The sequence below is a fragment of the Cryptomeria japonica genome, chromosome 5 (genome assembly GCF_030272615.1).
Source record: "Cryptomeria japonica chromosome 5, Sugi_1.0, whole genome shotgun sequence".
Taxonomy (NCBI): domain Eukaryota; kingdom Viridiplantae; phylum Streptophyta; class Pinopsida; order Cupressales; family Cupressaceae; genus Cryptomeria; species Cryptomeria japonica.
The window spans coordinates 276868826-276895960 of record NC_081409.1 but is presented as its reverse complement, the minus strand read 5'-3'; the positions used below and the strand labels follow the sequence as shown (position 1 = coordinate 276895960).

General features: G+C 34.0%; 1 protein-coding gene across 2 annotated transcripts; it reads right to left on the bottom strand.

The window, feature by feature from the left end:
- Positions 1 to 18: 18 nt before the first annotated feature.
- LOC131039592 (uncharacterized) lies at positions 19 to 27135 on the bottom strand. 2 transcript variants are annotated; one of them, XM_057972383.2, is made up of 6 exons: positions 26978 to 27135; positions 13913 to 14490; positions 2540 to 2726; positions 1703 to 1767; positions 682 to 892; positions 19 to 486 (listed from the first exon to the last, which is right to left on the bottom strand). In XM_057972383.2, exons 1-6 carry the CDS (start codon positions 27104 to 27106, stop codon positions 181 to 183), a joined length of 1476 nt encoding a protein of 491 aa, XP_057828366.2. In that variant the 5' UTR covers positions 27107 to 27135; the 3' UTR covers positions 19 to 180. The 2 variants fall into 2 exon arrangements, with proteins under 2 accessions (XP_057828366.2, XP_057828365.2); XM_057972382.2 differs by lacking the exon at positions 26978 to 27135 and adding an exon at positions 21423 to 21912.

The following is a 27135-nucleotide window of genomic DNA, read 5'->3' as shown; positions in this document are numbered from 1 at the left end:
ATGTGCAATAAACCAAAAGATAAAAAATGATATCCTTATCAAATTTGGTAGGTAGCTTCTTGTTGTAATATATTCTTGCAAAAATATCGAATCATTGATAAGCATTACAAGATTCATGCATCTTGATTTGACACTAGTCTCTTTAGGCTGGACTATAGAAATACTGTAATATTTTCTTTTTCATTTATCTTGATTATTCCCTTTTTTAAAGTCTGAATTTCCAATAGATTTTGAATCCCCCAACTTACATGGGGGTGAAGGACTCGAACTTGCAACCATTGACTCATTCATATACACTTTCTCTGCATTATTTGCAAAGTATAACATACTCTCTGAACAATACTTCAATGCCCTTTTGGTGATAGTAGGCTTATATTTCAGTAGTTTGGCATACTCCGTTAAAGCATGGAACATATAGTCATAAACATTTTTCATCGTTAACTCATTTAATATGAAATGACTCCCTGCCTCACCAATTGCCATGGCCTGCACAGCAACCCAAAATGTTAAAAGTTCTGCTAAAATCAGTAAAATAAAGAAACTAGAAATAATTTAACGTTTTACACCATGTACCTGTCCTCAGGATGATACCTGAAGAGATATGTAGAATTTCATAGAAACAAGAAAGTTTAACATGTAGCTAGAAGCTATACACAGAAACATGTAAGGAATTACACTCACCTCTTCTGTGTGGTTGTTTCCCCAATTGACAGTAGACTCGATGGATTCACACTTCTTATCTGGTCTTATGGGCCAGTAGTGGTGCTGAGGAACAAGGCCTCGCAGGAAGAAATCATAGAATTCTGGTGTTATCAGGAGAGTTGGAGAGTTACATGCCAGAATATACTTGAGGCTCACTGACCATGCTATGCCTTCTACATATATCTTATATCTTGAAACAACAGGCCAACAAAAACTATCTCAATAATTTGTATATCCAAAGATATTTACTTTTTAAATGATGACGTATTACAATATTAGGCACAATTGCACATATGTTTTCAGTCACACCAATGTAATGAGAGTCCAACAAAGTTGGCGTGGCACCCAAATAAACAATTTTCTAAAGAAAGAAAGAAAGAAAGAAATAAAGATTATTTTATAGTCCATGATGTCGGGTGGTCTGTATATGGGTCTACAGATGGCTTATAGTAATATGGGAGTACCCCATACTTCTTGTGGGAGGTGCCTAACTGTGCTACAAACGAAGCATACAAGTAGAGATATATTGTAGAAACAGTTTTCTATGCGAGTAGATATACTTTGATAGGTCAAAGAGACTACTTCAACCTTACAAGGCTCAAAGGTTACAGTAATTTCTCATCTATATGCAATCTGACAGCCATCCAAGTACAGTTCCATAATGTGCCAGTAGGACTGCGCCCATTACTTCCATGACTATCCATCCAATAATGGCAAGGGGCATTAAAACGTTGGAAGTATGCCTAATGGGACATTTCAGACCTATATTTATATGCTGCACTTTCAAAACTATATTCATATGGGACATTGCAGGTGTCTAATTACATAGGTCTGAGGTAGTGGTTTATCAGATCTCATCCTTGTAAAAGGCAAAAATTGAAGTTTATCACTCTGGTTGTGGTACAAAATAGCAAAAATTAAAGTTTATCAGTTTGGTTGTGCTACAAAATAGAAAAAATTGACATTTGTCACTTTGGTTTCGGTACAGAATAGTTTTTACCTGTGAGTACACTGGCTGGAAAGTTTGGAGTCCTTGAAACCACTATTAGACTCTTTGAACCAGTCCTGTGTAAAACCAATTGTTGGAATTCACAAATATTCATAAGGAAACTTTTCAGTGAAAAAGATAATAGAAAGCCAGAAGAAGACAAATATAATAATACTACCATACATCATAAAGTTTGGCATTATCATATCGCATTGTGATTGAAAATTTATTGTTAATATTTGCTTTTATAATTTTGTTATCCCACATACTGTTGAAAACAAGTGGATTGACCCGTGTTTAACTTCAACAACAATTGATCCTCCTTCGGTGAAAAGAAAAACAAGCAGTACTTTTTTGTTAGCATCATTGCAATCTAAATTTTCTGTTTGATATCCAGAACACTCACAATAAAATTCATTCTTTGGAGGGATTTAAATCTGCAATTTCAATCACATAATAGTTTTATGAGATATGTTCTTTTCAGTCAGTGATTCTAATCATATATAATTTCATAACACATTTTCTTTTCAGTCAGTAGCATACGGCAATTTTATTTCTTATATTCAATTTTTAAAACACCAAAAGCAAGACTACATCCTTGCAGAAACTTTTATATGTAATTCTATCATAGACATTTTTAAGTGCTAATACAAAAGGATTGAGTAGCCTATCTCCAAGTTAAGTTGGGCTACATCAATTCTTCAAACTTTCTTCAAACATCTGGGAATGAATTGGCAAAGTTAATATATCAGTATACTAGTAAGGATGTATAAGATTCCTTACAATACTATTTTATGAAGTGTGACGTCAGAAGTCTACATGTACGTGGGATTAATTTAATTTGTTTACCTGTATATATAGCCTGCCATTCCAATTGGGAATCCCGCTGCACATCATAAGGTCCAGTCTCTTGGGAGAAACGAAAGGATTGCCTTTCCAATAGGCAGTTGGATCTCTATTCGGCCAGTTGACCTGCTGATTTCGGTTTTGGATGTCCTGCATGGTTCTGTTCCATGGTGGTATCTGTAACTCCACCCTATCATTAAAACAACAAAGAAATTAAAAACCCGTTTTATCCGTTTAATCAAAACCAAAGAAATTCAATTATTCATCTTTAGACTACCAAATTCGAATTTGGAGTCACTGCTAGCAATGTAGGTCATGCTTGTTGATTTAGTTATCCAGGTGTTTAAATCTGATTCTTAGTTAATCAGTTTGTTTATATAGCTTATTAAAATTCTATTTTTGCTTTCATCTTGGCGCAAGCAGTGTGTCCCAATTAAAGTATATTCCAGCCTCTAGACTGAGATAAAATTTAATACTTTTCTTATTTACTGAAGAATTCCGCTCTCTTGTTCAAATGTTATGTTTTAGTTCAAGGGCTAAGACGCCCGCTAGTTTAGTTTATGAGATCTGAATTGTTTGTGAGATTGCACATGCGAATTTTTGTCTATTTGAATAAATATCCATCCAAATCTCCTTGGAGAGTTATCATCATCTTTGGAGAAGAAACAATACATAAGACGTTCAATCTTGGAGAGTTATCATCTTTGGAGAAGAAACAATACATAAGACGTTCAATCATCCTAATTTTAACTATAAATTTATGGCCACTCCTAATAAACAGATTTGACTATATACACACAAGCTTCTGATATCAAAGTTTATCATAATAGGTTCTATTGTTTATACAAACTAGTAATCTACTTCGTTCAAGGAGATGGATGCATATTACACAGGCACAGGAGAGTAGAGAGTTTTAGAACCTTTCCCTTGTAATGTAACGTCATAATTTTTAATTTTTTGATTGGTAATACAAGAATTTTTAGCCTGGCCTAAATTAGGTGATATCACAAATGGGAGATCTCATCCTTGATGTGAATGCAGAACATTAATATGAATAATTCAAATTGGTAAGCATAGTAGTACAGCAAGGGCACAAAGCTTGCAAGCACATTAAACCAACAAGGGTTGAGATCATTAAGTCAATTGACATGAATGATGACATCGACACAAAGGTTCAAACTCATGAGCAGAATGGATCAGCTAAGGCACAATGCTCGTGATCATAATGACCCAGTGAAGATTTGACCTTGGTGGCTACAACAAGGTCATGATTTGACTATCACAATATGCTATTAATTGTTAGACAGTTCATAATTTTAAATTACAAGTGACCAAATATAATAAATATTTTAAGTAAATATTTGACTTGATGATGATGGAGATCCATGCTTATAAAATCGTGATGATGTAAATCCTTATTGTGATAAGGCAAACCTATAGTTCAACCCAAAAAAACCTGTAACAAAAAAGTGAAAAGAAAACGTCCTTGGCATGAGTTATTTGTGCCATATTTGAATATTGCTCAACACACTTTCAACTTAAAAAATCAATTTAATTGGTCCTCCTTGGGTAGAGTGGATTGGCTACTTCCCTTCTCATGCCCGTAATCCTTTCTTGTGAGTGGGTCTCTACCTCGAAGGTAGGACAATTTTTTATATTGAATTTGGCTATTTTATTTAGTATGCAAGAGAATAAAGAAAATGTTTTCATTGGATGGAAGTAGGGTCTAAATCTGATGGTCGATTTTGTCAAGTAATATGTTTATGATGGTTATCAATTCGAGGTTCTCTTAGAATACTAAAACATATCTTGATGTAAATAAAATGTTATTTAAAAAAAAATCCAATTGTATTCATAATAATTGCTTTGAGTTGCTACCAGTTATTTTTTAAAATTTCATCTCAATAATTGTGCGCATTACAACTTCCAAAATTTTTTGCACAACTGATCTAATACACATTCGTCTGATAAATGCTTTTACAAATACCTATGCACAAGTGTCTCATAATTGTGTGCTATGGTTATCAACAAAGTTGCACAACTCCAATTAAATGTTCAAATTTTAACTATCGGGTGTACAACTGGACGACTATTGGTACATAAAGGATATTTTAATAGTTTTTAATTGTATTGATTATTTTTAAAGATTATAATTGGAGGATTAGGTGGACGAGAACATAACTATTAATGGTACATGGATGATTGCTACAGCTTTTCTCCTATGACCTTCCAAATAGAGATTGTCAAAAAATCGGATCCTTTATATTTTCCAAGAAAATCTTCCTATATTTGTTTCACTCTTCTAGTTCGCTTATAGCATGTTTGATGGAATACCAATTTCTTTCTATAACAATTTGGGATGTATGTAACATTGAGATAAATATTTATTGTGGGTTGCACATTAAAAAACTATTAGATATTGAAAACAATTAATGCCAAAAAGGGGAAACTTAATAGCAAACATTAAAAATGAGGGTGACATGGTTTTGTAAGATGGTGTTATTAGACACATGGTTTATTTAATACCACTTGGTTGTTTTGTGCAGTTTTTTTTAATTTAAAGTAAGCACATGAGTAGTTGTTGAGATTGATTAGTTACTACCATAACCTTTGGCTTATTGGACAGGTTGCATATGTGAGGACTGTTGTTTGTAATTAGGGCTGGCGAATTCCAATTGCCTTGGGCAACATTGGAATCCGCCCCCCCCTTTATAGGGCCAGGCCCAATACCTCTCGGCCCTCAACTAAAGAAACCTCCACGCTTCACTCAACTCACACGCCTCCTTGATAGGGTCGGCTCCATCAATTAAAAGGAAATTAATACTTAATTGTTTAATGGTAAGGAGGCCGACATGGTTGAGAAGTTATGTGTCCCCTATAAATGTAGCGCATACTTCTCATTATCAAACCAAGTTTTTAGCTGATGACATTATATTCTGCAAAGAGCGAATTAATACAAAGGCATTTGGAATAGAAAACAGTAGACAACGAACTCCACAAGAGGCAGCAAACAAAGAGGAAGAAAATCCAAATTGGAGAGCGAACTAGATCAAATAGTTGCAGATCCCAAACAGTAGACAGCGAACTAGGAAGAAGATCCAAATTGGAGAGCGAACAGTAGCAGATCCCAAACAGTAGACAGCGAACTCCACAAGAGGCAGCAATCCATCTCCAAAGCATAGAAGACTTCTTTAATGAACTGTGATTAGATGAGGAGGACTGCAAGCTGATTGAAGAGTATTTCATCTCTTTCACATAGTGACTGCAACTCTAGATAAGTGTGTAATGTTCAGTTGTATTCTAAATCATAAATCAGATCTGAGGATCCTTTGGCTGGGTTTTTCCTCTTAGGAGGTTTTCCCAGGGTAATTGTGCATTGTCCTTAGCATTTCATTTCTCTTATTATGCTTAAAAGTACAGAAAACAATAAATTAATTAACCTAATTCTAAATTTCTGAGTTTTATTCAATCTGAAAGTACTAAAAATATCATGGTATCAGAGCTTATTGGTTAGATCAATCTTCATATTTAAAATTCAGTACTCCTTTATTTCAGTTTGCTATGTTTTTGTAAATCAGGTCAATGGGGCTGAAAGTTGAAGATAGGCTTGATGGGAATCTAAATTTTACTGCATGGAAAGTTAGAATCAAGTTGGCTCTTGAGGAAGAAGACCTTCTTCAATTCATAGAAGAAAAGGAGCAAATTGAGCCTTCAGATGCAGCTGAGTTGAAACAATTCAAAAAGGATGCCATCAAGGCCAGGAAGATTCTTATTGATTCAGTCAAAGATCATCTCATCACCTCTATCGCCTCATTCACCACTGCTAGGGAAATGTTCAACCATCTACAAGGTACATATGAAGTTAATAATCTTAGTAGGGCAATTACATTAAGACAACAACTACTTAATATAAAAATGGCTAAGGAAGATTCTATGATTTCCTACTTCATGAAAATTTTAGAACTAAAGATTCAGCTAGGTTTAATTGGTCATAACATGGAAGACAAAGACCTTGCCATGATTGCCCTTAATGGTCTACCTCTCTCATGGGAGTCATTTATCCAAACCATAAGTGGTCGGTCCGAGTTACCTTCTCTTGATCGCCTTAAGAATGATTGCATCCAAGAAGAGTCTCGCCTCATATCAAGAGGTCATTCCAAGAGCCCCCATGTAGATGACCATCACATGCTTGCAGCTCAATGCAAGAAAAAGGGAAATTGGAAGCAGCCTTATCCTAAAAGAAATAGGGAATCTAGATCTTTTAGTTCCCAACACCCTTGGAAGAAACCAAGAGATACTTTGCGTGTGCAATGTTTTAGATGTGACAAATTCGGTCACTATGCTAAGGAATGTCAGTTTAACCCTAACCAAAGTGAAGCAAACCTAAATGAAGTCTCAGAACAAAATGATGACTTCTTATTCATCTCCGCTCTATCTAGCAGTGTTCCCTCAGATAGCAATACATGGTTGATTGACAGTGGTGCCTCCAGACACATCACAGGTTACTGTGATCATCTTTCAAGCCTAGTAGAAAAGGATACCAGCCTTCACGTGGTAATTGGTGATGACGCACGTTATTCGGTAAGAGGTTCTGGCTCTACTTCTCTAAAATTAGATTCTGGTATTTCCTTGCATCTCAGTGATATATTGTTTGTTCCTGGAATTAAAAGAAACCTAATTTCCATTTCTGCTCTAGAAGATAAAGGTTATCAAATTGCATTTTCTGAGGGAAAAGTTCTTGCTTGGTCTAAGAAAGATAGTTTTAAATCTGCTCGTATAATTGGACATAGATATGATAGTCTTTATAAGCTCTCTACTAACCCTATTCAAGCACTCATTAATGAGGCTCCGGAATCCTGTGAGTTATGGCATAGAAGACTTGGAAATCTACATTATCAAGCCCTTCCATCTCTTGAAAGGATAGTTAAAGGTATGCCTAAACTCAGTCAAATTCATGATAACACTTGTAAAGGTTGTGCTACTGGTAAGAATGTTAAAAGTCCATTTCATAAAAGTGAAAATAGAGCTAAAGATAAACTAGAACTTGTTCACTCTGATTTATGTGGTCCTATGTCTATAGCATCTCCTAGTGGATTCCTTTATTATGTTATCTTCATAGATGATTTCTCTAGGAAAACTTGGATCTACTTCTTGAAATCTAAAGAATCCGATGAAGTCTTAAGTAAATTTAAGGAGTTTAAAGCATTAACTGAAAACTTCTCTAGTAAAAGAATCAAATGTTTAAGATCTGACAATGGAGGTGAGTACACCTCCGGTAGCTTTCATGATTTTTGTGTTGAGTCAGGAATTAAGAGAGAGTTTTGTGTTCCATACAATCCTCAACAAAATGGTGTTGCTGAAAGAAAGAATAGGACCATTGTGGAGGTTGCAAAGGCTATGATCCACGATCAAGACTTGCAGACCTTCCTATGGGCTGAGGCTTCTAGAACAATAGTATACATCCAGAACAGATGTCCTCATCGTGCTCTAAAGAACATGACCCCGGAAGAAGCCTTCACAGGATCCAAACCAGACATTAGTCACCTCAGAATCTTTGGAAGTCTAGTCTATGTTCATGTGCCCAAGGAAAAACGATCCAAGTTGGAACCCTCCGGAAAGAAAGGCATGCTAGTCGGATACAGTGAATCCTCCAAGGCATTTAGGATTTACATCCCAGGTCAAAGGTACGTTGAGGTAAGTAGGGATGTTAAATTTGAAGAAGACATTGCTTTTAAGAAATCGAAAGGTTCTTGTGTTATTGATGAATCTAATGATAATCAAAATATAGACGTTGATACTAACCCTGAGATTCAGAGGGAGCAAGTTGAACCTCCACCTCAAGACAATCATGATGATCCTTCAGAACCCATGAATCCCACTGATATTCCTAGTGACATTGTCATTACCAAAAAGAGGCCTCTCTGGGTAAGAAACACCATTCAAGAATCTGAGAGATTTGCTGCTCCAAGTGGCACCTTCCGTGAAACTAAGAGACCTCAGGTATTTTCCAACTACGTTTCGTTAATGTGTAATCTCATTGAAACTGAACCTTGCAATGTTGAAGAAGCCTTAAGTCATCATGCCTGGAAGCTTGCTATGGATGAAGAATATCAGTCAATCATCAAGAATGATGTGTGGGACCTTGTGCCCAGACCCAAAGGTAAATCTGTTGTTTCATCTAAATGGTTATTTAAAATTAAACATAATGCTGATGGTAGTATTGAAAAATATAAGGCTAGATTTGTAGCGCGTGGCTTTTCCCAAAAGGAAAGCATAGACTATGAAGAAACATTTGCTCCTGTTGCTAGATATACTTCCATTAAAACAATAATTGCTATTGCTGCCTCTAAGGGTTGGAAACTACATCAGATGGATGTTAAGACTGCCTTTCTCAATGGTGTCATTGATGAAGAAGTCTATATTGAGCAACCTGAGGGATATGAGATTCAGGATAAATTAACCCATGTGTGCAGGTTAAAGAAAGCGTTGTATGGTATTAAACAAGCTCCTCGTGCTTGGTATGAAAGAATTGATAAATACTTGCTAAGTCTAGGTTTTTGTAAAAATGATGCTGACCCTAACATTTACTTTAAAGTAGCCAATGATGAAATGCTAATTCTAGTTCTTTATGTGGATGACTTATTTCTTACTGGTAAAGATCAACTTATTATTAAATGCAAGAAAGAACTAGCTTCAGAATTTGACATGAAAGATTTAAGTCTAATGCATTATTTCCTAGGTCTAGAAGTATGGCAAAGATCTAACGAAATCTTTCTAAGTCAAGGGAAGTATACTATTGACATTTTGAAAAGATTTAGAATGATGGATTGTAAACCAATGTCTACTCCTATGGAATCTAACTTCAAGAAGTTAAGTGTTTCTGCAGCTAACTCTGAATTTGCAGATCCATTCGAGTACCGACAGTTGATTGGATCACTGATGTATCTAGTTAACACTAGACCAGACATATGTTTTGCTGTAAATGCTCTTAGCCAATTCATGAGCTTGCCCAAGCATGTTCACCTTGTTGCAGCCAAGCATATCCTAAGATACTTGCGAGGCACAGTTGGTTTTGGGTTGAAGTATCCACTTAACACTCCAATAACCTTGGAAGGTTATTCTGATGCAGACTGGGCTGGAAGCGTCAAAGACAGGAAAAGCACCTCTGGTATTTGCTTTAGCTTGGGTTCTGCAGTGATCTCTTGGGCTTGCAGAAAACAATCCTCAGTGGCATTGAGTACTGCTGAAGCTGAGTATATTGCAGCAAGTGTAGCATCCAGAGAAGCAGTATGGCTTCGTAAGCTTCTTGCTGGGTTGTTTGGTCAGCCATGGGATCCTATAGTTATTCACTGTGATAATCAGAGTTGTATTAAAATGTCTATCAATCCAGTGTTTCATGATAGGTCAAAACATGTGGAAACCCATTATCATTTTATTCGGGACATGGTGCAAAGAGGAGCTATTCAGCTGAAGTATGTCAGCACTGATGAGCAAGTTGCAGATATCCTCACCAAGCCTCTATCCAAAGTGAAGTTTGTGTACTTTAGGGATAGACTTGGTATTGTGGAAAATGAAGCTCCGATTGAGAGGGAGTCTCAATTTCAGTGATACTTTGTATTGTATAAAACCATCCTCTGCGGGCAATGTAAGATGGTGTTGTAAATGTTAACCACCCTCTGCGGGCAATGTAAGGTGGTATTGTAAATTTCTCAGGGAGAAGAGTAATTATTAACCATCCTCTGCGGGCAATGTAAGATGGTATTGTAAATATTAAACCACCTTCTGTGGGCAATGTAAGGTGGTATTGTAAACTTCTCGGGGAGAAGTATAATATTAACCATCCTCTGCAGGCAATGTAAGATGGTATTGTAAAAGGAAGTGTAAATTGTTAAACCATCCTCTGCGGGCAATGTAAGATGGTATTGTAACCTTGACCATCCTCTGCGGGCAATGTAAGATGGTAGTAAAGGATCCTCTCCACCCTCTGTGAGCAATGCAAGGTGGATCCAGTCTATGCTTGTGTGCAAGCTGGAAGATTATGATTATGATTCTATTCCCTAATTAAGAGGGAGTGTTGTTTGTAATTAGGGCTGGCGGATTCCAATTGCCTTGGGCAACATTGGAATCCGCCCCCCCCCCCCTTTATAGGGCCAGGCCCAATACCTCTCGACCCTCAACTAAAGAAACCTCCACGCTTCACTCAACTCACACGCCTCCTTGATAGGGTCGGCTCCATCAATTAAAAGGAAATTAATACTTAATTGTTTAATGGTAAGGAGGCCGACATGGTTGAGAAGTTATATGTCCCCTATAAATGCAGCGCATACTTCTCATTATCAAACCAAGTTTTTAGCTGATGACATTATATTCTGCAAAGAGCGAATTAATACAAAGGCATTTGGAATAGAAAACAGTAGACAGCGAACTCCACAAGCGGCAACAGACCAAGAGGAAGAAAATCCAAATTGGAGAGCGAACTAGATCAAACAGTTGCAGATCCCAAACAGTAGACAGCGAACTAGGAAGAAGATCCAAATTGGAGAGCGAACAATAGCAGATCCCAAACAGTAGACAGCGAACTCCACAAGAGGCAGCAATCCATCTCCAAAGCATAGAAGACTTCTTTAATGAACTGTGATTAGATGAGGAGGACTGCAAGCTGATTGAAGAGTATTTCATCTCTTTCACATAGTGACTGCAACTCCAGATAAGTGTGTAATGTTCAATTGTATTCTAAATCATAAATCAGATCTGAGGATCCTTTGGTTGGGTTTTTCCTCTTAGGAGGTTTTCCCAGGGTAACTGTGCATTGTCCTTAGCATTTCATTTCTCTTATTATGCTTAAAAGTACAGAAAACAATAAATTAATTAACCTAATTCTAAATTTCTGAGTTTTATTCAATCTGGAAGTACTAAAAATATCAAGGACAGGAAGCATGGATTGACATGTTACACGATTCTCATTTGCTTGTTCACATGGAGTGAAAGTAAGCAGCGTGATATTTCAAATGTATTCATGGAGACTCTACAAATGTATCATAATTTTGTTGACAATATAATGCATCAAGTGTGTGAGTGTTTTTGAAGGACATTTTTTCTCCTCATTATAAATCTTACGTCATTTTGATTGCATGTTTGTCTATTCTTTTGCATTATGGATTCTAAATACTTGTTTGCATATTTTTCTATCATGGGGGTTATGTGGAAGTAGTTCATAATGGATGTAAGTTTCCTTTCTCTCAACAACTAGCCTAGATTTGTTATTTTATTAATCCATTTTCCAAGAAAGTTTTTGGAGCTTCATATGATTATGGCTTGTGGTAGGGTTTATAGAACCAATTCGTTCTTCCCTCCTACTATGTGGGCTTTGTTAGGAAATATGGTTCAATGCTAATGGTTTGAGGGTTGGTGAGTGGGGTCATGGCTCCTTCTCCAAGTGATATTTAAGGTAAGGAAATCCTTGTGTGGGGTAGAGAATGGGTCCCCCCCATCCCCTATTTTGGAAGGTGAGCCACTTTGTATTCCCCATGTCTCTAGCAAGTTTGATGTTGGTTCTTCTAGTGCTTTGTTCTCAATGGGTAGTAATTTTTCTATTGGCAATGGTTTTGCTATGCCTACGACTAATCTTATGCCCCAAAAGGATCGAGGAGTTTGGACCTTGGCATAGACAAGAAATCCCAGTCCAAGGTGATTGGTGGTTTGCCCTACTAACTACTTCTTTTTGATAACCTTCTTGAATTATGATGATAGTGTTAGGGCCCTTTTAGGAGGTCCATAGTTCATTTTGAGATTGAGGCTCTTCCTTTAGATGTGGAACTAGGGTTTTGATTTTAAAAAGGAATGCCTTAATAGGATCTTAATTTGAGTTAGGCTCCTAGGTTTATGACTAGAATATTGGGATGAAGAGGTTTGAGTAGACACCACTAGTTCTTTTGGACAACTTAATGCCATTAACCTTGTGACAAGATTCATTAAGCAAATGATGTATTGCTAATTTTGTTTGAATGTTAAGAAGCTATCTTCCTCTATCTCCTTGTCTTCTAAGTTTGATTTTTGGGAGCAAAGGATCAAGTTTGAGGTGGCCTTGAGCGTTTGTCAATTATGCTTATGTGTGGTCACTTGTCTGTTGTTTGCTTGGGTAATAGGAGGAAACAAAATGCTTGAGGAAGAAAGGGAAAAAAGAGCTTAGTAATCCTTTGAACATAGAGGAGATGCCTTCCTCACCTATTGTTGAAAGGAGTATGAAAGTGGTTGCACGAGGAGATTGCCTCACCTATTGTTGAAAGGAGTATGAAGATGGTTGCACAAAGAGATTGTTGTGCTAGCCCTTTGCATGCTTCACAACCTTCTTCCTACATGCATATAAAAGAACCATAGTTCCACAAAGTTTTTTGATGGGGGACACAAGTATGCGGGATGGGTTTCGGGGACCAGGGGAACAAGGGCCTAAATTTGGGGACGTGAGGGAACAGCGGTGTGGGGTAATACTGATAAAAAAATAGAGGTGAATTGAAATCTTCAAGGTAAAATCTACAATATAACATCCTTGTGAGTGCCACGTGAAAGGTCAACTAGTTTTGATAAGTTAAAGGTTGCAATCAGTATGTAATGACATGTGCCATATAGCAAACGACTTGACGACATCACTGACAAATGTGGCAGAGGTGGGGGAAGTATTTGTGCTATGGGGGTACATTTCCCCAAGTCCCCATGTCTCAACAACGTCCCCCGGGTTTTTTTTTTTTTTGGGGAGGGAGGGGGCGAGGAGGGAACGTGTCGTCATGGAACACTGAAGGTTTCGGCCCCTATTGATCACTTTGACATAAGGTCTTTAAGTCAAAAACTAGGATCAACCATTAAAAAAAAAAGGAGATCAAATCTTTGTTTCAATAATTTGATGTAAAGAACGACAAACTAGTATTCAAAGCTCTCTCGAACTCAATGGGTTTAAAACTTTTAACTGCTGGACACCTTTATCTGTGTTGTTTGTAGCAATTGTGCAGCTAGTGTAGTGCTGATTGCTTTTGTTTTCAGCCTTTGAGCTGACCATATAATTCATATCTATTGAATTTAACTTCATTTTCTATTTGATTTGACTTTACTTAAAAAATTGAACCCTTTCAAAGCTTATTTTTATTCTTATGAGAAGAAAAATTGTAATTCATAAAATTCTAATCCTGTAAAATTTTCCTATTCCGACTTTACCAAAAAGTTTCAATCCTTTCTTAACCCATTTTTTTTGTTCTAATGAAAAGTAAAACAATTATAATTTTACAAAATTTCAAACTAACTTATTTAGTTCAACTATATTCATGAAATTTTTACCCAACATAATTGAACACAGAGTTTGAGGAAAAATTCAATTTTGAAACTTACCATCCCCAGAAGGACCAATCTGGAAAAGCAATATCAAACGTATCTTCGCTCCCACAGTAACGAAATAAGGGCGGTGGCTGGGTATTCTTATACAACTCCTTATGCACAGTAGTCTTATCTTTGCAATTAAACATCAAGTCCAAATCAGGTACCATTCCTGGATACATCCTCAATAACTGAGCAATTCCCCACACAGTAAACAAATCCCTTGTCTGAAAACAGTGACGAAAGCTCTCAACAAACAAACTTCCATTAACAATAATGAGTCTGAAAGATGCCTCCTTTTGAGCTTTCTCGACAGCTTCCAATGTTATTCCCGACTTTTTCCATGGCTCCAGGTCTTGGTGAATGAAGTTAAAATACAAGGGGCAACTTTCTGAGTGATTATCAGGGGAATGCTGATCATTGGGGTGAGTAGATTTGGGTGAAAATGAGGACGTGTGGGGTACTTTGCAGTAGTGGTCTATGATTTCTTTGGCCTTGGTTATATTTTTCCAGAGTGTGGTGGTTTCTTCTGTTTTGTCTGGGTGGAAGATACTTCTGTCTGCAAATGATTCATGCATCCATAGCTCGTACAACTGCAAGAGCCATGAAATTTCACTTATCAATTCTGTTGTGAATATCAATCCACAAAGATGTTGGGTGAGGGATTTATAATCCTTAAACCTTTCAATTTAACAAATACACAACGGCATTAAAAAGTGTTTACTGGATTGGAAAAAGGCTGCCCAAAAACAGAGTTCACTATGAAAAACTAAAAATATATGACACCCATTAAAAACAGCTTTATTTGGGGTGGTTTGTTTTTTGTTTCAGTTTTATGAGTTGATTTTGAGCTCTTCTTTGCTTTTCTTTCAGAGGTTTCTTTATTTGATTCAGGAGGTGGAAGAATTACTAAAACTGGAAGATTTTATGAGTTGGTTTTGAGCTGTTATTTGCTTCTATTTCAAAGGTTTCTTTATTTGATTCAGGGGATGAAAGGATTATTAAATTTGTAAATTGTACAATAGATGAGAGAATATCATATTTATAAATTAATTGAATTGTTTCATTAAAATTGGATGATTTATCTGCAATAAAATAATTAAATTAATTAACAAATTTAAAATAATAAAAAATTAAATTATAGTTTTTTAAAAATTTAAATGTAAAACTAAAAGAAACTTGCTTGTTTAATTATTCATTGAATGACAATTTACATGAAAAATAGAAGTTTTTTTGGAAAATTCAACTTAATCAAATTTGTAGAATAATCTAAAAAATAAGAAATTTGTTCAAAATTGATTGTTATTATATTTAAGAAAAAAAAAATTAGCAGCTAATTGTTGGGAATTGAAATAAAAAATAATAAAATGCACATACATTTGTAATTTCTAATAGTTCTATGATTTAATTTTATTAAGGACTTTTGGTAGACATAAAAAAGTAAATAATATAAAAATAATAGGAATCATAAATGTGAACAAATATACAAGAAAATAAAAAATAAAAAATAACACAAGAAATATGACATTCATTTGGATTGCGAAAAAGGTTAAGGTTATGGTTAAAATAGGTCTTAAAATATGTTACAAAAATGGATAGTGAAATAAGCACATTACTTAGATAAGAAATTATAATACCTAGCTCAAAGGAATACAAAGAAAAAACACATGTAATTGACAAGACAAGCAAACAAGAACAAAAATCACAAACAAAAGAAGATAGTTTTGATTAATTTCATTGAGATGATAGCCTATTCGATGAGAATGAGCATACTACCCTTTCAAGACAAAAGTTGAACCTCCCAAATTTGTTCAATAATACATAAGCATAATTATAACATATATACCTATAGCTTAAATTCCATCAATGTCTTTTACTTTTTGGCCTTTTTTATATGAACACTTTACCCATTGTACTTTTCACACCCATTTGACCTTCTATATTTGTTTTCAAGACCGTTCTCTCATTTTAGAGCATTTTGGTGTCCGTTTTCCATACATTTGTTTAGTTTACCACTTAGTTCAATACTTTTGGCTTTCTACATCTCTTTTTCCCCCTTTTTATCCACTCACAATTTTATGTTTCTTGAATTTCTCACTTTGTTTGTTTATGTTTCCTTGTTACATTTTGTTTTATACCTATTTCAAATTTCCATGTTTGCTATGCTTTTTATATGACTTATGTTTGTCTCATACCTATGACATTTATATTATTATGATGCTTATATGTTACCATTAACTATTGATTACTTACTTTGACCCTATATTGCTATATGACTCTTTTTATAAGTTACATATTGTACCTATATTATCATATATTTTATGAGTTACATATTTGAATTTTGTTGTAACATTATAATATTTTTAAAGTTATCACTAGACTTGAGGGCCTCATACCCCCCCTTTTAGATTTCACACTTTCATTGCTATATCCTCATAACAAGGGCATTATGTTAACCATTACCATTTAAGCTACTTATATCTTTGCATTGGGAACATCACGCCTTCATCATCCACACTTTTCTTACAATGTCTTTAGCATTTATATCCACATTGGGAGCATCATGCCTTACTCCTTACTCATTATGTTTAGTGGACATGTTTTTCCCATTAGGGATATCATACCTTACACCACACCTACCATATGTCATGTCTCTATGTCAAGAACATCATGTCTTCCTCTTCTTGACATTTCATACCTACATCTCTCTTAGTGCTAATCTTATTATCAAGGGCATCATGCCTTCCCATATCATATTGTTTCTACCTAGAATCATGTTAGCATGAGGGACCTATTACATTACAAATCATGTGCTTGTGCTATCACATTGGGGACATATGCCGCCTTTAGTGTCTTATGTACCTATATGGGTGTTTTCGACCATCGAGGGCTACGATACTATATTCTACTTGCCCATGCTAGGAGAAACCTTATCCTTAGAGATTCATCTCCAATCCACATGTTCTTACTATGCTTAATCAATTTACACTTGATTATTACATGATACACATACAATTATTACTCTACATGTTTTACATGGTTGCATGCTTACCTTTAGATTTTATTTACATTCGATGCATTATTTCTCCCTCCTTTAATTCCTTGTTGAGATTATGGATGCAACTAATTGTCACGATCATTCTTGAGTTGAGATTTTAGGTAGGGATAATTGCTATATGGAGATTCAACACCATGACTAGATGAATCATCATCACATGACATGCCAACATTGCGCATTCACCTTCTCATCCTATGGCCATTGAGCCAAATAGAATACTATCACTTTTTGAACAAGTAGAATTCCTTAGCTTTTCTTAATTCATGATTTTTCTATTTCTTGGATAGTTAAGCAAGCTCCTAATTTCATGCCTAATTTTTATTTGTGACATAAGCTACTCATTACATATTTTCCCTATTTTGTAGGTTCTCATGGAGTGTGGATGCCAAATGATGAACTTACATGATCATATTCAATAGGGTCCATTAATTTATATGGACTTACATGATATCATTTTGTGTTTGAATATTTACTTTACACACATGTTTATGAGAGGTACCTATTTTGTGATACACAATCATTCTAGGATTTACATGTACCTCAAAGTGGGGACAAAATGTAAGTAAAATTTGCACACCTATGTCACTTCCCATTTTGATCTATGCTCATTTTGAGAGTATTTAAAAAAATGTACAAATTGACAAATAACACAATCTTGTGTGAAGTTAGCTTCATTCTCGAAGCCTTTACTTGTTCTAACTCACAAATCCCCATACATTTTGCTCCACCTTATCCATCTTTGCATATCTTCTCGTATTGTATCACACCTACCCAAACATTCATTCCCCACTTAGATCCTACTATTGGGTGAACTCACAATACTGGGTCCCACTTTTTGACCAACTTTGACACTTAGATGAACATTTTGCAAAAAACCTTCACTTTCCGACACCTATAACTTTTAAATCGTTAAGAATTTGAAGATGATGTAAACTAGTGATTTGTAAAATCCTTTTGGTAGATTCTAAATATATTTTTTTCAAATTTTTTTGAATAAAATTTTATTGATTTTTCCATCTCCCTCAAAAGTAGTTTTTTACAAGAAACAACATTTTTTAAGAGTGATGTGCATCCCGAAACGTATAAATTTTTTTCTATAAATGATAAAAACTTATCTCTTTTAAATTTTGGTTTGTAACATCAATACCCAAGGCATGTAGTTGGTTTGATAGTGATATGTTGAATATTTTTTATTTTATTAAGTTTTGAAGTCCGACTAATTATAATTTAGATAATAGGTGTACGTTTGAACACATAACTTGCTCTATATATATCAAAATTAAGTTTTATTTTTTTTGTTAGAAAGAAGACATCAATACCTAGGGCATAGATATTTTTTAGAATTTTTTTGAATTAGTTTGCTATTTTTCCCAATGCATTGAACAAAGAAGTTCATGTTCGGTGAAAAACCTACATTCATAAAAAATAAAATAAAAATATATTAATAAACTTAAATATATTAAAAATTATACTATTTGGAAAGCTTATAATAAGGACTAAATCCTCAAGAAAACAAAACTTCTAAATGAATTCGTTTGACCCCTCAAAGGCTAATGTAAAATTGGTTTTTTATCAGCATTTGATAGATACAAAGGAGACTCCATTGCAAGTATGATTTAGAAGTAGAGAGGTTCTATCCAAGAAATTTTTATCTAAGAGCCTTTGATCTAACTCTCTTCAATTAATTACTTCAAATGGGACCTCTTAAAGCTTAAATAATTATATTTTCCAAAAAATGTATGATTTCAACAAAAATCAGGATGTACCAAAAAGTGGGAACCAGCTTTGTGAGTTCACCTTATTCTACTATATTTAGTCATTTTTGTAGATGTAGGCTGACCCTATTGTTAAAGACTTGACTTTTGAAATTTTAAATCTCATTTAAGTTAGGTTGATTGGACTACACATTCAACTACACAAAATGAGTTGACTAAACAAACATTTATGTGATTTGATGCTACATACTTGTATGTAAAGACATTCATTGCCACCATTTAACAACATCTTCAATCTCTCACACCCTAGAAATATTCAAGGAGAAATTAATATTAAATCACTTCAATTCACTGCATTAAAAGTAGTAAATTTGCATACATCATTCTATGGTTGCTCTCTTTTATCCTTTACTTGCATTTTTAAAAACAACCACAATCCTTCCAAGGTATTTTTTAAAACCATTGTCTCTAGATACCATACAAGAGTGAAGCATACAAAGATCACTCAAGTGAGTCATAAAGTAGAGGTATACTCTTGGCAAGATCACATTTTGAGTATAAAGGATAGGTCCATTGATGCATAGAAGATTTTAACCCATGGACTCAACCTTAGACAGAGTTAAGATCCAATGCAAAATCCAAAGCAAGACATAGAGAGGTAGCATTTATGGGTCAAAAATAATTTAGAAGTCAATTACACATTAGAGATCGTTCATTCTTCAATCATAGAGCTAAGTGCCCTTGTTTATTGCATTTACTTTATGCACTTTAGTATTTAGTTTCAAAATACATTAGCCCACATAAATTACACATAATTGTCAAATATTCATTTAAGTTATTTTGTGGATCACATTTTGAGTATAAATGATAGGTCCATTGATGCATAAAAGATTTTAACCCATGGACTCAACCTTAGATAGAGTTATGATCCAATGCAAAATCCAATCAAGACATAGAGAGGTAGCATTTATGGGTCAAAGATAATTTAGAAGTCAATTACACATTAGAGATCATTCATTCTTCAATCATAGAGATAAGTACCCTTGTTTATTGCATTTACTTTATGCACTTTAGTATTTAGTTTCAAAATACATTAGCCCACATAAATTACACACAATTGTCAAATATTCATTTAAGTTATTTTGTGGTGAGTTGTATGTGTTTATTCAATTAACCTAAATTAAGTATAACAATTTTTATTTTATTTTATATAAACATAAAAAAGTTTAATATTCATTCAATTGATGGATACAAAAGTAATAAATAGTAATTCTATTTCTATCTAGAATTTTGCTAAGTATAATCAACCTATCACAACTAGCAATATTCAAATTCAATTTTTTTTATTAAACCTAAAAAAAATTAAACACATCAGTTCAATTGATCCATGCAAATATCAGAATTTTTTTTTATATCTACACGAACCAATTAAAGTAATTTATGTTTAACTTTTTGAGTAAATTGTCTAAGAAATATTTTTAGATTTAATAAAAAATTCTTTGAAATTGCATATTATTGATTTTAATAACTTAATTATTCTTAAACATTGATAAGTATGGTGTATTTTTAGTATGTGTCAAATTATGGTATTAGTATAAGGATTTTGTAGTTTTAAGTCAAACTCATTGACCCATATTTTATGAGTAGTGGTTCACACGAACCTATATCACATGAGAATGAATGGACCACTTAACACTCATTGCATCTAGGCAACATTCACAGGGGTGAGGCATTGTGACTTCTTTGGAGGTAACCCAACCTAGTACTACTTTGACTCAAACAAACTTAATACCCATGATTTTTTCCCAAGGTCAGGTTCGCTTGGCTTGCTAAATCATTTGCAAAACCTTCAGCAAGTGTTGGCTCTTTTAAACTATTCATCAAAGAGCCCCTTAAGCTCATCAATTGATAAGTAGGAAGTATTTTCCACAATATGTCAAGTTATGATACTAATACTAGGATTCAACTACATAGTTTTTGAGTCAAACTCATTGACCCATATTTAATAAGTGGTGGTCTACACAAACTCATCTCTAGGGAGAATGAATGAACTACTTAACATTCATTACATCTAGTACAACTCGAGTTGGCTGAACTACTTAACATTCATTACATCTAGTACAACTCGAGTTGGCCTAGTGGTGGAGAACTTGTGCTCTTGAAAGAGAGGTCACAAGTTCAAATCCCACAAGGAGGTAGGGTATGTACATCTTATTACCCATTAAAAAAATAAAACATTCATGAAACACCCTTTGTGATCCAAAAAAAAACTGCAAAAACTATCACACAGTCAAATCTAAAAACAATCACAGTCAACAATATGGATTGTGGAAATCTAATATCATAAAATTTTTAAGAGATACATCAGATTTCAATTTCATAATATCCATTAATGTTTTCTTTCAATTTGATTATGTAAATATTTTTCCATGAACATTTCAGATTGGTACAGGCTAATCTCCACCCAAAACGGCACTCCAAAAAATCTCTCAGATGTACAAAACACAGAGTTTTTTTGACAGAATTTTTGTGGTTTAACAGCAATGGAGATGCAGAACATGAAGATTCACGTTTAAATTTTTTACAAAAATCTGTTGTGTTTTACAGATTTTAAGATCTGTACAGAGTGCCGTTTTGTGTGAAGATTAGCCACTTCCTTTTAGATTATACACTACTATCAACATTTTTGAATCATGAAAAAAAATTAAAAAGCAATAAACTATATATGCCAAAAGAGTAAGAAGATTCATACCCAAAACTTGAAGAGGAAGACAAATATGAATGTAAACAGCAAAGCCAGCAACCATTTAACTGGTGTTCCTCTCAATCTCTTCATCTTCTTTTTGGCAGAAAATTTTGTGCTTCTTTCTTCTGAAGACATTCTGATATCTGATGCCCCGGCCCATTCCCTTGACCGCCCCTTTCCTCTCATTCGGGAGAGAGGCCTATGTATTCAGTCGAGTCAGTCAGTGGAATCGAACGCCCTCCCAAGAGGGGCCCTTACCTGATAGACCGAGGGCAGGAGTAGTTCTTTTTTCCGTCTCAATATCCCGCCAAGTACCAGCCTGCTTGCCAGAGCCCTACTATTCTAAGGCCCCCCCAATTATATCGCAGTTAGGACAGGTGTTAACTTCTCTCCTTTCGAGAAACGAGGGTGTATTAGCTGGTTGAAAGTCATGAACTTTCTGGGGTTAAAATGAAAATGAATCTTTCTCGCAATGATTTTTTTCTCAAGAGATAGAGAAACTATACGTGTTCTATCCGAAGTAGCCGTGGACTGACCATAAATAATAATTTATTAAAAATTTAAAATATGTCTACAGGAAACATGCAGACAGTACGCTGGATTTATATTGACCTTTCAAGACTTAAATAAACAAACAAAGTAGAGGACACATGGTGGCTTTTTATTTTTTTATGACGTTGAATTTATCCTGTCTCACTCACAGTAATTATAGTAATTGCTTTATTTTCAAATTCAAAATTTGAATTGGTGAAAATATGTATTTTATGTTAATTAATTGTTGATCTAGAAATTAGAAATAAGTAAATTTAATATTGATTTTAGTAATGGTTTACCAAATTTTAGTATAATTATATAATATTATAATTTAATTTTGTAAAATAATAATAAATTATATAAATAATATTTTTTAGATTGTTTAGGTGAAGTTTTATTGAGGTTTCATTTTTTAGACAAAAGTATGGTAATATTTTATAACTTTACATATATAATATAAAAAATTTATGGAAGGTCATCTACCATGTTGTCACAAGACCAACACCTTGATCAAACAAGTCTTGAAGAAATACAATATTATTAAGAAAAAACAAAGACAATATTTTTTTTAGAAGAAACCTATTACTATCTTTATACCCAACAATCTTTATCATCTATTGTACCACCATTCAACACCACATTTTCTTCTACCTATCTTGAAGTAGTAGATGCAACAACATTCTCTAGATTTCCTACACCAAGCATGCAAGTAATGGAAACTTAATAGCAAAGTTGAGCTCCTTTCAACATTGAGTGAGGTGAAGTGAACTATTGTAGAAAATAGGCATAGAGAAATTGTTACCCACCTCCACATGATCCTACCTATAAGTGGCACACATATGTAAGAACCTTAACAACATCACTAAAGTAGGTTTGTAAAATTAAAATAGATTCTTGTGCATAACCTCCATTGCTTTCATATGATTATCCCTAGGTAGTGGAGAGTTTATTGATATGAACATCCCATAATTCTAATGACACACACCTAGGATAAAAGCACAAGCTACAAACCACAAAAAATCACTACATGAAAACCACTAATCCTTCTATGATGCAACTCATTTCCATACATGACCACTAATGCACCTAACTTCCCACATTTTACTAGATATCCATTTACACTTGTAGACCCACTTAACTTACCGATCCTTCAAGACCATAGAATGAACAATAGTATATAATAACTACCATATTGAATGATTCACTAAAACAAAGCAAAAAAAAGGCATTTTCACCACCCTCAACCCACTCCAAGGAGATAACATAAAGGCAAAAACTAGAAATATATCCCTTTAAGAGCTAATTTATAATCATGGTAGCTAGAAAAGAAATGTGGCCATCTAATTCTACCTATAAACAAAAAAAATGACTAGATAGTTGTTATAGACTCTTGCTCTATGCCCATGTTTCCTAGATAATAAACTACAACATTTCAATGTTGCTTTCAATAAATAAAACTACTAAGCCATTTCATCTCTTCAACAAATTGGTTAATCTTTCAATTAGGTGTTGACCCTTTATTTATAGCATTAATCACTAGTAAAGAATCTCCCCTCTCTAACTAGTCTTTTAATATTTTGGGAGATAGTACCCACCATACTTGCAAGTAGAGGTTCATATTATGCTTCATTGCTATATTTGTACCCAAGGAATAATTAGCCCCCATAAATAAAGCCACCTTTTGAGATCCTAAAGAAAATATCTTATTTAGTCAATTTTGGATTACATCTTGATGCTCCATCAAAAAACAATTTTGTTAATCCTTCTTTGGGAGGAATCTATTTCTCCTTTTGTTCATCCAAACTCCTTTTGTTCATCCAAACTCCTTTCTCCATTCTTCATTCAAAAACTTTAAATGATTCTTTGAAATTACATCTTATTGATTAAAATGACTTAATTATTCTTAAATATTGATATTTATTAAGTATTTTTTTTATGGTGTATCAAATTATGGTATTAATATCATAATTCAACCATATAGTTTTTAAGTCAAATTCATTGACCCATATTTCATCAGTGGCTTGCATGCATTCATCTCACATGAGAATGAATGGTCCACTTAGCACTCATTGCATCTAAGAAATATTCATAGTTTGAGTGGGGCATCGAGACTTCTATGGAGGTCACCCAACCTAGTATTGCTTTGACTCAAACAAACTTAATATCAAGATTTCTCCACAAGGTCATCATGCTTGCTTTCCCCATTGCAAAACCTTCAACAAAACTATTCATCAAGGAACCCCTTTAGCTCATCAATTGATAAGTAGGAGGTATTTTGAGCTCAATATGTCAAGTTATGATAATAAAATTAGAATTCAACTAGATAGATTTTGAGTCAAACTCATTGACTCATATTTCATGAGTTGTGGTTTGCACAAACTCACCATTTAATGCTCATTACATCTAAAACATGCTCACAAAATGAAACATTAGAAATAAACTTAATAAATTATTCAATAATGAGATTTTTTTTTTTAACTAATAAAACTAATAACAACAAAACAAAATCAATTGATTCATAATTGATAATGTACCTAGAATAGTTCAATTTGAAATGATAACAACAAAAAATAAATCCAATTTGATAACAACAACAAATAAATCCAATTTTTTTAACAACAACAACAACAACAAATCAGTCCAATTTGAAATAACAATTTAAAAAAAAATAAAAAATGAATGGCTTAGCCCAAAACACAACAAAATAGGCATGTGCCCAATGCGATTGAATATCATATAGATTAGCATAACCATTGATAGCAGTAAAAATATCCCCATAACTTATATCCAGTCTCTGTAACATGGATACACATCTTCAACCTTTTGAGACGTGTCTTAGAGACTTTTCATGCTTTTCGAGACCTCATTTTCAGCTGGAGACTTCACTTCCATGTCTCTTGTCGTCTCCCCATCTCTTGCTAGGTTTTTGGTCATCTCCTATGCATCTCATCTCACAAAAGGCACATGAAAAGGTCAAAAACAAAACAAAAATGTTGTTTTCCATCAACAACCATTGTGGATGAAGCAGTTGAATCATATGGCCTTAATGAATTGCCCCTAGTTCTAGTACCATTAGAGAAACTTGAGTTTGAGAGTGATGATTATGTGGAGAGCATTGTAGATGAGGAGCTTGATATGGGTGATCAAAACATTGAAGAGTAGATGATAGATTTCTGATTTTTGTTTTATGTTTGTGTATCAACATGAACTATAAATATTTTTGAATTTCAATATGTAATGGTTATCTAATATGAAATATGTAGTGCTAGTTTTGAACTCTTTGACTCTTTAACACAATGAGATTTGACATTTTGTTTTGTGTTTTTAAAATTTAAAGTTAATGTTAAACTTTACCCTTGTTCTTGTTTTCAAAGTCCTATGTCATGATATTTTTTTGGAAATTATTAAATTATATTAAAGAAAAAGTTTGGCATCTCCAAGTACCCAATCTCCTATTTTTAAGAATTAGTTGTACTAACACAAGTATCAGTTTCCGGAGTCTCCAAGTACCCCCATCTCCCGGTGACCTTGTATGCAATTTAAAATAGGTGGGGTCCTATGGAGGGGGCTTCATAAAATAATTAGTGGTTGTTGCTGATATTTTTTAGGATTATTTTAAAGCGGGTGGTCCCATGAATTTTGTAGTGCAATTCAAACTTAAAAGTTTAAGCTCCGAAATTTATGGAAGTTGGCGGTCTCATGAATTTTGTTATTTAGGGTGGGGTCCCATGAGAGGGGCTTCAGGATCTACTTTTAAGTAGTAGGAGGTTCCATGAAGTGAAAAAAAATTGCTATAGGATTAATTAGAATCTTTCCCTAAAAACTAGCAACTCCTACTTTTTACGAGTAAGGTCTTATGGAGAGGTCTTCTTTGTTTTTTTCGTAAACACCATTTTCCCTCTATTTCTTTTTTGGCAAGAATCTAAAATATTACCTGATTGACAAGTGGCAAAAAAAATTCTTAAGTTGCACCGGCTGAAAATGCAATCCTAAAAAGTAGAGGCTAATATTTTTCTAGAAAAGATTCCAAATAATATTTTATTTATTTATTTATGGGGCCTCTTGCTCCATGAAAATAGATCCCCAAACGCCCCTCATGGAACCTTACCCTAAGGCTACAAGTTTGAGAGGGTTGAAAAGGTAGGGCACTAGAAATTGCTCCACAAGCTTAGGCTTTTTCCTTACCACTTGTCAAACATATATGCAATTTTTCATTTTTTATCAATTAAATTTTTTATTTCTAATATTTATTTCCTCTTTGAATTGAATATGCTAAATAACAAAATGAATGAAACCACTAAAATTCATGGAACCCCTCCTTTAAAACAATCCTAAACAATCTCAGCAGCACCCGATGAATTTTCTTATAAAGCCCCCCTCCATGGGACCCCATTGTTAGCATATTCAATTCATGGGAATAAATAAATATAAAAAGTAGAAAAAAAATAATTGATAACAAATTGAAAAACTTTAGATGAATGACACGTGACAAAAAAAAAAAAGCCTAATGTGGTGGGGCAATTTCTAGCTCCCCACCCTAAAAAGTAGCGGCTGTTATTCTTTAGGAAAAGATTTCAATCTTCTTGAGATGCTTTTCTTTTTCATGTTTGCTGTGATGTATTGTTGGCATCAAATGTGAATATATATATATATATATATATATATATTACAGATGTTAATCTAATTTCATCTGCTTTCAAGATTAATTGAAAACTATCAAATTCAGTGTATTTTAATCCAAAAAAGTTTTTAGAAATATCAGACTTTCGGATTTTTTCTACTTCTTAGCTCTCTATCATTTTGATGTTGGATCGGAAACATGGATGCAAATAAAAACATACAGTCTGAATCGAAAAACAGCACATAACAGATTTTCAGAATACATAAATTCAATTAAAATAATCAACATGTAGTATCATACCCTAGAATCAACATTTCAGATCATATTTCATAATCTATTATCTGAAAAAAAAAATGATTTTTTTTTTTTTTTTAAATCTATACAAATGAAAGAATGAATTTCATACCCAATTCTTCAAGACGAAGAGAAATATGAATGTAAAGAGCAAAGGCAGCAACCATCTAACTGGTGTTCCTCTCAATCTCTTCATCTTCTTTTTGGCAGAAGATTTTGTGTTTCTTTCTTCTGAAGACATTCTGATAACCGGTTCTTCTGAAAGTAATG